The 12,602-nt window shown below is 40.1% G+C and overlaps 1 protein-coding gene and 1 pseudogene across 2 annotated transcripts; both read left to right on the plus strand.

Annotated features, from left to right (window-relative positions):
- The first annotated feature begins 4,679 nt into the window (after positions 1–4,679).
- Positions 4,680–5,367, plus strand: LOC104761222 (stamen-specific protein FIL1 pseudogene; annotated as a pseudogene). Its single transcript, XR_015589526.1, has 2 exons — positions 4,680–5,072; positions 5,200–5,367. The product of XR_015589526.1 is annotated as a stamen-specific protein FIL1 pseudogene (transcript).
- A 316-nt stretch (positions 5,368–5,683) lies between these two features.
- Positions 5,684–8,587, plus strand: LOC147922936 (uncharacterized). The gene is made up of 5 exons (XM_087497847.1): positions 5,684–6,839; positions 6,917–7,185; positions 7,287–7,681; positions 7,790–8,504; positions 8,570–8,587. Exons 1-5 carry the CDS (start codon positions 5,684–5,686, stop codon positions 8,585–8,587), a joined length of 2,553 nt encoding a protein of 850 aa, XP_087353973.1.
- Positions 8,588–12,602: the final 4,015 nt, after the last annotated feature.

Consider the following 12,602-nt stretch of genomic DNA (forward strand, 5'->3'; position numbering starts at 1 on the left):
ATGAGCTTAACAAAGGGATTTTCAAACTGAGCAAGTTTTACAATATTTGAGAAATATATTGGAACTAAGGTGGATTCGTACTCGAAGACAGGCTTTACGAAATCTTCGACCAGCAGATGGTCAAAAGTGGCTCTAGCGGATGACACGTCTGAGCTTGTAAAAAGATGTTCCACGGAGGAAACGTTTATGGGGTTTTTGGCCAGCATGGGAGGGTTCTAAAGCATGGGAACAAAATTTTCTAAGCTTTTAGGACCAAACCACATGAATTTAGATGAAGCTATAACCGGGGAACGCCGGGAAAGGGAGTCAAAACGTAACAAAGCAGGTGGGTCATCCCTCACATGGCAATGGAGGTAAATGAATTTCGCACAAAGCTTGTAATCGGTTTGAACTTGGAAAAATTCATTAAAACAAGGCTTTCGATCTAGTGGCGGTAGGGGATAAAGGGGGTTGAAGGGTGTAAGAGAGGGGATCAAGAAATCTGTCGGATCAGAGTCATAAATATGTTTACCCAAGGCAAGCATCCAGACAGAGCTAATAGGCTGAATTCGACAACCAAGACTATCAAGCAGATCTAGAGACACCAATGTTCTGTTACCGAGGCAAACTCGACTTGACCAAACAGATACAAACAGTACTAAAGAAGATGGACTTGACTGGAGGTTCTCAGTAACAGATCTAGGTAGAGAAGGTCTAGGACTAGTCATACATTGTCGAAAGCGGATCAGCGAATTCATACACTCATAAGGCAAAGGCCAAGCAGAGATCGAGAGAGATTCAGGGTAAATAAGCGAGTGTATCCAAAGAAAAGATGGCCTAACTGTCAGGTATTTGGGTAAAGAGTGAAAATCAAACCTGGGCCATATCAGAATCAATGGTGTGCTAGTGAACGCCGAGGATGTAGGTTTCACCGTCAAAGTCTTTATCGGCTCCAGTGTCAAAACAGAGCTCCCGTCCAGTTGCAGCCAAGCAAAGCACTTGGTGAGGGGAAAAACTTCCGAGGAGCGGAGAGTTGTTGAGGTTGACAGTGATAAGATGCGGTAAGACCGGCGGGGACCAAGTCAATTGGGGCGTCCAAGGGACTCGGAGAAAATATCTTGCGGTTGGGACCACACATGAGCCAGCTTATCGAGAAAGTTCACCGGATGCGGAGGTAGGGGAAAGGGAGAAAGAAGATGAAGCATGGTCGGAGTTGAGATCCAAAACCTTGAGAGGACTCCGGGAGAATCAAGGAAACAAGAACCAAAAGAACCAAAGACGCAGCAAAAGAGCGTAGGGACTGAGAGATCCCGACGCCGGCGAGCTGGAACTCTACCGACGTCGAGGGAAGAGATGTTAACGTCGCCTCGGTAATAGTGTCTGGGAGAAAAGATATTAGGGCGAACTACAAGCCGCCTTTATGTGATTTTTTGGAGAGAATAGTTAATTAATTAATTTTCCATTAGTTAAATTAAGTTTCTCTTACTCACTTTAAGGGATTCTTTAGTTCTTGTTTCAGTCCATCTTTTTCCAAGAGCATTTGTTTGCTTAAGGATTGAATTGAAGGAGTGTGTTGTGTGTATACGCCTTTTTTTATTTTAGTTCTTGTTTCAGTCCATCTCCACCTTTCATTTGTTTTTGCTAATTGTTTTTTTATTCCATTTTTAGTAAATGGTTAATTTGTGTTTGATGCTTCAAATCTCAATAAGCTCGCATCAGGGTGGGTGAGGATGATGATGTTGAAAGGCCAATACTTGAATACTGGTTGGGTAAAATCAAGAACATGAAATTTTATATACGTAATACGTTTCGTGTTTTTTTGGTAATAATTTTAAAATTAATTGATATACAAAATGGTTATTTTAGTTCTTGTTTCAGTCCATCTCCACCTTTTTTTATTTTACGCCTTTTTGGCATGGGACCATAAAAAGGATTATGTTTCATGTGTAACTGTAACTTAAACTTTCACTGTGAAAATGAATACTACATTCTTATCAAAATCTAGTTGTAACCTGTGCAACGCACGGGGGAGAGAGCACCTCCAATGTGTTGATTTTATAGAGATGCCATGAAGATCATGGTAATTGGTAAATATTATCGAAGGGCATATATGGTATATGGAGAATTAAGAAATTAGAGCACAAAATTTATAAATTGATGAAACCCTGAAAATCACATGTAAGGAATTTAAATTTTTTAATTCGATAAACGATAAAAAGAAAAGTCGAAGCTTTTTTTGTATGAAACTGTCGATGTTCCATTGCTGAAGAATAGAGGAGAACTGGACATTTTGAGATCGTGGGAGAAGAGTGGCAGACCAAAGAAAAGTATTATTTACTATTTACTAGTTGTAAAAAATATTTTTCTTTTATGTTGTAATTTGTTTTTCCTTTAGTAGTTGTATCCACACATCGACAATCACGGAGCCAAGATGGACGATCTTTGAGGATTTCCGCGACCTATAGTCATTTTAAAAAAATCAAGATTATATATTTATTCTGATCACAAACACAAGCCATAGAAGAATGAAACAATCCACACATGGTTTCTAAACTCGCGAGACCGCAGGTGAAACTTAATCGAACATGTAGAACAAAACTGTCGCGAATTCTTACTATCAAAAAACTTACCATGAGAAATAGGTTCAAACTTCTCCGATTCTATCTCCTCTGATTTCAATCGATTCAATCTCCCCGATTGATTCGACTACGAATTCAATCTCCTCATATACAATATCGTCCAAGTTTAATCGGGCCAACAAAATAATTGAGAGATTGACGATAGAGAGCGAGAGCGAGAGAGAGAGAGGAAGGGAAAGAACACCGAAAAAAAAATTTGCTCTCAATATAACTCTTCACCAACCTTGCGCTGACACGTCACGGTCTCTTATCTAAAATCGAGTATACTATATAAGAGGAGCTCTTCTTTTTTTTTTCTTTTTAATTTATTTTTTTCCAATTTTTCCACTAAAACTCCTTCCTAACCCCTGTTGGGGTTAACCTTATGCCCTTAACATATTGGGGTTCTTAGATTTAACTCTTTCTATCTAAAGCTGGATAAGCGTAAAATGTTTTTCTGGTTTCAATAAAAATAAAACAAAAAAAAAAATCCTTCTACGTCAAACTTCAACGGAGTATTTAAGCATTAGGGATTAATTGACACACCTTCGTTAATACAATCACATTTTCTTAAAATATTTAAATTAATTCACTCGTTTCTTATAGTGAATACCAGTATATATATATATGTATATATATATATATATATTCATATTGTACATGTATAAAAATTAATATATCAATGGTTCACAAAAGTATTCATAAAAATTAATATATCAAAAATTAAAAGTATTCACAAAATTAATATATCAATGATTCACAAAACCTTATTTTTATTCATATTGTACATGTTATTGCACCTACACCCACTTTGGGTTGAAGTTGTTTCACAAAAACCTATTTTGCAAACTCACTATACTTTCTTAAGTTTGATGTTTAGGTGTCTTTGTTTTTTGGACAATTTTGCCCCTCTCCTCTTTCTCTCCTTATTTTCTCTATTTTTCTCTTTTTTTTGCTATTAACACTTTAAATGGTTATCATAAAACAAATTATCTATTTATTTATATACAATATGTTATGATTATATATTTTCTACATTTTAAGATACATATTACTATATTTTTAATGAATTTTTAGATTATAAAGTATCCATTTGTCGTTGAACATTTGTTCAATGATAAGTGGATAGTCAATTGCAGTATTGTTAATAGATAGTTACTTGTGTTTATTCATACAACATAGAAGTAATACACATCAATTTAGGTGACTATGACAACGTGTCCATATGGAAACATATGGGGTTATAGTGCAATTTGTGGATACATTATTTGTGGATACATTATTTGTCAAACTTATCCAAATGGATAACTATTTGTGGATACAATATAAGTAATGGATAACACTCACACAACAAAATTCAAACTTTTTCACAGATCGAACTAAAACAAATTCAATATTAAAAAGCTCACAAAACCACAATTAATCAGTAGAATCACAAAATCACAATAAAACCAAGTAAACCCAGATCGAATTTCATATAATCTAAAGTGATAAAAAAAAAGATCTAAAGATTTCACCTTCTCTAGATTTCCACCAGTGTTGGAATGGTTTTTGAAAACTTTAGAAAATGAATGTGAGAGAGAGAAAAACATAAATAAGCTTTCATCTTTCAATGGATGAGCAAAAGCAAAACAAGGAAGAAGATGTATTGTTTGATTGAATAATTGTGTGTGAGAGAGAGAGAAAAAAAATAGAATAGATTAGAAGGAGTGAGGGGTAATATGTAATTAAACTTGAGAAAAAGTATATGAGTAGTAGAAAGTGGGTGTGAGTGTTAATACTTTTGGAGAAAGTGGGTGTGGGTGCAAAATTCATAAAAACCTTATTTTTATATTGTACATGCATATGTATTCATTAACTAAGGAATCACAGATTCACAAAAGCATGCATATTCTCTCACTCCCACACACTGACATGTACACACACAAAAAAAAGGTGCATCTTAGCGTGATCTATCTCGTTAGGTAGCTCACAGATGACGAACATAGACCCGCGCGCTCTTCACCAAATGACGATGCAATCCTCTTCCACTCTATATAAACATCAATAGAACCCTTAACACTTATATAGATCAAACAAACACCGGCCCCCGCATTCTCAAAATCATATTTTCAGATAATACATAAAAGATAAAGAAGAAGAAAAAGATGGCAGTCTCATCCAGCTCGTCCAAGTCGATCATGAAGGTGGCAGTGATGGTAATGCTCGTTGTGATGGCAGCGACGGTGGTCGATGGACAGAGCTGCAATGCACAGCTTAGTGGACTGAACGTGTGTGGTGAGTTTGTGGTTCCTGGAGCTGACAGGACCAACCCGAGTGCAGAGTGTTGCAATGCTCTTGAGGCAGTGCCTAACGAATGCCTTTGTAACACGTTCCGCATTGCTTCTAGGCTTCCCTCTCGCTGCAACATCCCTACACTTTCCTGCAGTTGATATGAATCTTCCCATTATCCCATATCAATTCAAAACGTTATATGTAAGTGGCTAAAAGCATACCAATCCAATATAATTAACATTTAATACGTTGATTGGTATATATAAGTATACTATATATGTATAATTATGCATCTAAGGTCTCTCTTATTCTTGTTGTAATTCTATAGGAGAAGCATGGAAAGAGATCACGGAGATACATCTAAGAATAAAGAACTCGGAGTTTTTGAGTTGTTGTTATTCTTTTTTTTTTCTTTTTTTTTGGCTTTTGTTGGTCGCTGTAAAACCAATGGGTTTGGAATAAAAAATGAATAATATTGAAGTGAAATTATAATTTTTTTGAATGGTTTATTAACTAGAAAAGAAAAGAAAAAACTAGAATGGTTGAACCTCACGTTGATAAATGAATCCTACAGGCAGATCAGCCGTTCAGTGACTTCAGTCTAGGATTGATGATAGTGATCTCGTACATTAATTAAACTATGATAAAATAAAGAAGGGAATCTTAATTTTCGGGCTTTAAACTTTATACATTGGGGGAAAAATATTTAACAGGCTTCTAGAATTAAAATCTACTGCTGGGATAATTAGTTACAAAAGAATAAGAAAATGGGAAAGTCTGGGGTTCCACCGCTGAATGACCATGACGTGACTATGATGGATAGTGGTGAGAAAGGCAGGCCACCGGGGGATCCGCCGGATGCTCCGATAGGGACATGGGCACAGAGGGTTGTGGGGAGTGGTGCAGATGGTATGTCGGTGCCGGAAAGTTTGCTGGATGATGATTTTGTCACAGAGAGAGTAAAGTTGGAGTTCCCCAATGGTGAGGACGGTGAGCCGGTTGTAACTATTGAATCGGAAGTTTTGGAAGTGGTGTATGGCATGTGGAAGCAGTGTATGATTGTAAAGGTTGTGGGAAGGCAGATCCCTTTGCCTGTGTTGAATAGAAAGTTGAGGGATCTATGGAAACCACAGAAGGCTATGTATGTTATGGATCTCCCTAGCCAATTCTTTATGGTTCGTTTTGAAGCAGAGGAGGAATTTTTAGCAGCGTTGACCGGGGGGCCATGGAAAGCTTTTGGGAGTTATCTTATGGTGAAAGCATGGTCACCAGAGTTTGATCCATTGAGAGATGATATCGTTACAACCCCGGTGTGGATTCGTTTGTCGAACATCCCGGTGAGTTTTTATCACAAGTCAATCCTGATGAATTTCGCTAAAGGGTTGGGGAGACCGATAAAAGTTGACTTAACCACGTTGAGTTTTGAGCGGGCCAGGTTCGCTAGAATTTGTGTGGAGGTGAATTTAAAACGACCACTTAAGGGTACCATTCTGATCAATGGCGAGCGGTATTATGTTGTGTATGAAGGTCTTACGAATATCTGTTCGGCATGTGGTTTGTACGGACATTTGGTCCACTCTTGCCCATGGGGACTGCAGGAAAACGCGGGGACGTCTCTGGTGATGGCGAAGACGGTTTCCCCCGCTGTTGTTGATTCTGGAGGAAGTAAGGAGGGTGCAGATGGTTTTACGGCGGTCAGACGACCGGGACGGCGACCAGAGAGGTTGGAGAATAGGGTTGTGGCTGTGGCGGGTGAATCGGTCCCAACAAAGGAAAGGAATCTTCAGGAAATTCCAGTTACTAAAAAATTAAAGAATATCGTGATGGCTAACAGATTTGATAGGTTGGATGATGATATGATCTCAGAGGAGATAAGGGAAGTTGTGATTTCGGAGGAGGGAAATAAAGAAAATGTCGATTTAGGTAATAACTCGAGTATGAGTCAGAGTTTTCCCCAAGCTAAGGCAGGTAGTTTTATGGGCTTTACAGGGAAAAGTAGTGGAGGCCCACGAAATAGTCCTTTGGAGAAACGGGGTGGTAATAAGTTAGTGAGCGTAGTGGGCCACGTAGAAAATCAACTAAGGTGAATAGGCCCATGAGAGGCCTTGTCTTTGGTCCTACACGCGGAGAAGTGGAACTCTCTGCATCTGGAAAAAGTTTACGAGTCGAGAAAGCTAGTTCTGGGAGAACTAGGGATCTCGCTTTGCGGGATGAAGATGAATCACTGGCGGAGACAAATTCTACGCCTTCCGAGTCAAGGGATATGGATGCGACTCATAATGGAGTAGGTGAGGATTTGGCGAGGAGGGGTTTGGTTGTGTATCAGGATCCACCGGATGGAGTGGTGGACTCTGGGATCGCATAATGTTGGTCCCCGGTAATTCTGCTTTGCTGCTGTGAATCGATGATGAATAGTATCTTATGGAATTTTTGGGGGCTAATAAACCTAATTTCCGGAGATCAATTAGATATATGCTGAAGAAAAACCCGATTGATATGTTGGCTTTGTTCGAAACACATGCTGGAGGTGATCGGGCAGTTCGTATTTGCCAGAATTTAGGTTTTGAACACTCTTATCGAGTGGATGCAGAGGGGCAAAGTGGTGGCTTATGGGTGTTGTGGAGGGGGAGTATTGGGGATGTTGACATTGTGGAGTCCTCAAATCAGTTTGTCCATGCGAGGGTTAAGAATGGGACAGAGGTGGTTCATGTGATTGCTGTCTATGCGGCTCCTACAGTTGGTAGAAAAAGTGGATTGTGGGAGGCGCTTAGTCAGTCAATACATGGTGTGGAAGAGCCTGTTATTATGGGAGGAGATTTTAATACCATTGTTAGATTGGACGAGAGGACTGGTGGTAATGGGAGACTGTCTCCTGATTCGCATGCCTTTGGAGAGTGGATTAATGCAAATTCGTTAATTGATATGGGGTTTAAAGGGAACAGATATACTTGGCGGCGTGGAAGGGTGGCTGAGACTTTTATCGCGAAATGTTTGGACAGAATTTTGTGTTGTCCTCAAGCCCGTCTCAAGTGGCAGGAAGCGGTGGTCTCACACTTGCCTTTTATGGCATCTGATCATACCCCTCTCTACTTGCAACTGTGTCCAGAGGTGAAAGGTAACCCGCAGAGGCGTCCGTTTCGTTTTGAGGCTGCATGGTTGAGTCATAGCGGTTTCAAAGAGTTGGTGTCTACATCTTGGAATGGGGAGCTGACGACACCAGAGGCTCTACAGAGGTTGACAACCATTTTGCAGAAGTGGAACAGGGAAGTGTTTGGTGATATCAAAAGACGTAAGGATACTCTGATTCATGACATAAAAGTTCTTCAAGATCAACTGGACCTGAACCAAACTGATGCCTTGTTATTCGAGGAGGATAGATTTAAGAAGGAACTTGATGTGGTTTTAGAACAAGAGGAAGTTCTTTGGTACCAGAAGTCGAGAGAAAAATGGATAGTTTTGGGAGACAGGAACTCAACGTTCTTTCACACGTCTACCATAATTAGAAGACGACGAAATCTGATTGAGTCACTAAAGGATGCTGCAGGACATTGGGTCTCGGATACAGAGGACTTAGAACGTATGGCCGTTGAGTTTTACAAGCGATTATACTCACTGGAGGATGTGGATGCGGTGGTTCATAGTTTACCGCAAACTGGTTTTGCGCGCCTGTCTCAGTCGGAGTTACCTGCTCTTAATAGACCTTTCTCGGCTGCTGAAGTGGAGTTTGCTATCAGGTGTATGGGGAAGTATAAGGCTCATGGGCTTGATAGCTTCCAGCCTATTTTTCATCAACATTGCTGGGATATGGTCGGTACCTCGGTGACTCGCTTTGTCTTAGATTTCTTTGAGACATGGGTGCTCCCACGAGAGTTAAATGATGCTTTAGTGGTACTCATTGCTAAGGTGGTAAAACCAGAGAATATGGCGCAGTTCAGACCAATCAGCTTGTGTAATGTTCTGTTCAAGATAATTACGAAGATGATGGTGTTGAGACTTAAGACAGTTATGCCAAAGCTCATTGGACCAGCTCAAGCAAGTTTTATCCCTGGTCGCTTAAGTACCGATAATATCGTGATAGTTCAAGAAGCGGTTCACTCAATGCAGCGTAATAAGGGTAGGAAGGGGTGGATGTTGCTGAAATTAGACCTCGAGAAAGCTTATGATCGAGTTCGGTGGGATTTTTTGGAGGATACACTAAAAGTGGCGGGTTTGTCTACGGAGTGGAGAAATTGGATACTACAGTGTGTTGTTGGACCCTCAATGACGGTCTTGTGGAATGGCGAGAAGACAATACCCTTTACCCATCATGAGGGCTTAGGCAGGGTGACGCTTTTTCCCCATATCTCTTTGTGATGTGTCTGGAGAGACTATGTCACTTGATTGAAATATCTGTTGACTCCAAGGAATGGAAACCAATCAGTTTATCTCGTGGTGGTCCCAAGTTATCACACATTTGCTTCGCGGATGATCTCATTCTCTTTGCAGAAGCATCTGTGGCTCAGATTCGGATTATTCGGAAAGTGATGGAGAGTTTCTGTGTAGCATCTGGCCAAAAGGTGAGCTTGGATAAGTCTAAAATCTTTTTTTCGAAGAATGTAAGCAGAGACTTGGCTAAGTTAATCAGTGATGAGAGAGTGGTATGCAATCCACTCAGGACCTTGGTAAGTACCTTGGGATGCCAGTATTACATAAACGTATAAACAAGGAGACCTTCGGACAGGTCTTTGAGAGGGTGAATTCACGGTTGTCGGGTTGGGAGGGTCATTTCCTAAGTTTCGCAGGGAGGTTAACACTGACTAAGGCGGTCTTGTCATCAATCCCGGTACACAATGTGAGCACAATCTCCTTGCCAAAGCATACGCTTAATAAGCTTGATCAGATTTCAAAGTCTTTTTTATGGGGAAGTACTCCGGCTAAGAGGAAACAACACCTTGTTGCGTGGAGTAGAGTTTGTACACCAAGAAATGAAGGGGGTTGGGGATCCGTTCTGTAATGAATATGAATAAGGCCTTGTTAGCTAAGGTTGGTTGGCGTTTACTTCATGATCAGAGTATTTTGTGGGCTAGGGTGTTTCGATCAAAGTATAGAGTTGGTGATCCACATGACAAGTCATGGCTAGTTGTTAAGAGCCACTGGTCATCAACATGGCGTAGTGTGAGTATAGGACTACGAGAAGTGGTGATGCCGGGATTAAGTTGGATCATAGGAGATGGGAGGGAGATACGCTTTTGGCTGGATAAATGGTTAGCTAATAAGCCTCTTATAGACTTGCTGGTTTGTGAGCCCCCAGTGGGTTATGAGAATGTAAGAGCCTGTGAAGCTTGGCGTAATGGTATGGGGTGGAGTGACTTGCTAATATTGAGATACTTAACAGATTGTGCTAAGTTGCAACTACGAGCAGTGGTCATTGATAACGTGACTGGAGCATCAGATCGGTTATCATGGGGAGGTAGTCTTGATGGCAGATTCTCGGTTCAATCTGCTTATGCTGTCATGACCAGGAATGATAAACCTCGCCAGGATATGACGCTGTTTTTCACGCGGTTATGGAAGGTCAAAGCTCTAGAACGTGTGCGTACGTTTTTATGGTTGGTTGGGAATCAGGCTTTGATGACGAACACAGAAAGATATCGACGACATCTCTGTGATACGGCAGTATGTCAGGTATGTAAAGGTGGTTTTGAGAGTATAATACATGTCCTTAGGGATTGTCCAGCAATAGCAGGGGTTTAGAGGCGCCTTCTCTCTCCGTGCCAACTGCCTTCTTATTTTGGTTCCTTAATTATGGAGTGGATGTTTACTCAGTTGGGAGATAATGTGGAACAGGAGGGTTACTCCTGGGCTATGCAGTTTGTGGTGGTGATATGGTGGGCTTGGAAGTGGCGGTGTGGGAACATTTTCGAGAGTACAGCACGGTGTCGGGATAGAGTCTGTTTCCTTAAGGATTGGGCCAAGGAGGTGTATGATTCTTTCTTGGCTGAGGTAGGTGGAAGAGTGTGACCGAATAGAGGGATGAGGATGATCGCATGGTCTCCTCCGAGCGTAGGATGGATTAAGCTGTACGGATGGCGCATCGCATGGGAATCCGGGTTTGGCTACAGCTGGTGGTGTGTTGCGAGATAGTGATGGCGCCTGGATTGGAGGTTTTGCTTTTAATATTGGTATATGCACTGCTCCATTGGCGGAACTCTAGGGAGTTTATTATGGGTTGTATACTGCTTGGGAGAAGGGTATAACGTGTGTGGAGTTGGAAGTAGATTCAGAACTGGTGGTGGGTTTCTTAACGACAGGGATTGAGGACTCTCATCTGTTGTCTTTTCTAGTACGTTTGTGCTATGGCTTTATCTCAAGGGGCTGGATAGTCTGTATTGGTCATGTGTATAGGGAGGCTAACCGTCTTGCAGATGACTTAGCTAACTATGCGTTTTCGCTTCCGTTAGGTTTTCATTCATTTGTTTTATGTCCGGAACCAGTCCGTTCTATTGTTTTGCAGGACTCGGTTGGGTTTTCCCTTACACGGTCTGTTTGTCTGTAATTTTCTTTTCTTATGAATAAATTGGGAGACATTGTCTCCCCTTGATTACCAATAAAAAAAGAATTAAAATCTACTACTTTCTAAAAAATTTGTGGTAGATGATATCTATATGAAGTAATCACGTTTATTTAGTAGGACTGAAGAGAGATGGATAATAGAGATCTTGGTAATTCGAAACTGTGTAGTTGTATGGACAACTGCTTTATCATGGAAAGTATATGTATAAATTTAGCCAAGTAACTGTTTCATGACTACTTTTAGCTTAGCAATATATATAGCATGCTACCAGAAAACGCGTATGACTTAACAATACAATTAGCGCGTCCAAGTTGAACTGCTCGGCGGATATCACGAGCTCGGGCCACACGCTCATCTCCCTCTGTCTCTTTATATATTGTCAACTTAAAAAATAAATAGTATATGTTAGTTTTCTTAGACTGTCAATTCAAGAAACACTCTTTTACAATTTTAACAAAAGTTTTCGTTTTAAGAAAAAAAAATATATTTTTATATCTTATGTTGCAGTTACCCATAGTTAAAAGTCAAACTAGATGTTTTAGGCTTTTTAGCTCAAGGCTTGTTTCTTCTCTCGCTAATTTGTCAAAATCTTGAGGGAAAATGACAAAAGAAGAAACCCATTTGGTCAAATTCGAAGCTTTGGTTCACTACAAGAAAAGTTCACATTGATAGCAGTAGATTATAGCTCATTTTCTCTAACTGCTATGAAAAATAAACTTTTTTTTAATTACTATACAATAGCACTAGAAAGACGCTAAGATAAAAATTCATTAAGTGAGAACCTAAAATCGTTTGTTCCGCCACTACTTTGATGAAAATTTTCGTTTAAGCGCATTTCAGATCCAATTTTTTTTTGTGTCAATAGAACCAAAAAAGATTGTTTTTGTTTTTTATATCAAAGTGCCACGTTTACAGCAAAAATAAAACCTTATCTCTTCTCTGTACGACGAGACGAACAAAACATCAAAAAAAATTTCTTCCCCCAAATTGAAATCTAGGTCTTTTTGAGTCCACCATAGACTCCACCGTGAAGCTCGTCGGCGGCCTCATTTCGCATCCATTCCGATTTCATATCTCGGCGAAAAAGTGATTAACACGAATCGTTATGTCTCCCTCTACCTCAATTTTTATTTGCTTCCTTCTCTTATTATCTTTCTCTATCTAGATCCGAGTTTGCG

This window comes from Camelina sativa, chromosome 18 (assembly GCF_030686135.1).
Source record: "Camelina sativa cultivar CO46 ecotype springtype chromosome 18, ASM3068613v1".
Lineage (NCBI taxonomy): Eukaryota > Viridiplantae > Streptophyta > Magnoliopsida > Brassicales > Brassicaceae > Camelina > Camelina sativa.

Coding starts and splice junctions, on each gene's coding strand:
- LOC147922936 (XM_087497847.1), top strand. CDS start 5,684: ATGATGGATAGTGGTGAGAAAGGCAGGCCACCGGGGGATCCGCCGGAT. Junction 7,186..7,286: donor ATTTGGCGAGGAGGGGTTTG/GTTGTGTATCAG, acceptor GATGATGAATAG/TATCTTATGGAATTTTTGGG. Junction 7,682..7,789: donor GAAGAGCCTGTTATTATGGG/AGGAGATTTTAA, acceptor AAATTCGTTAAT/TGATATGGGGTTTAAAGGGA.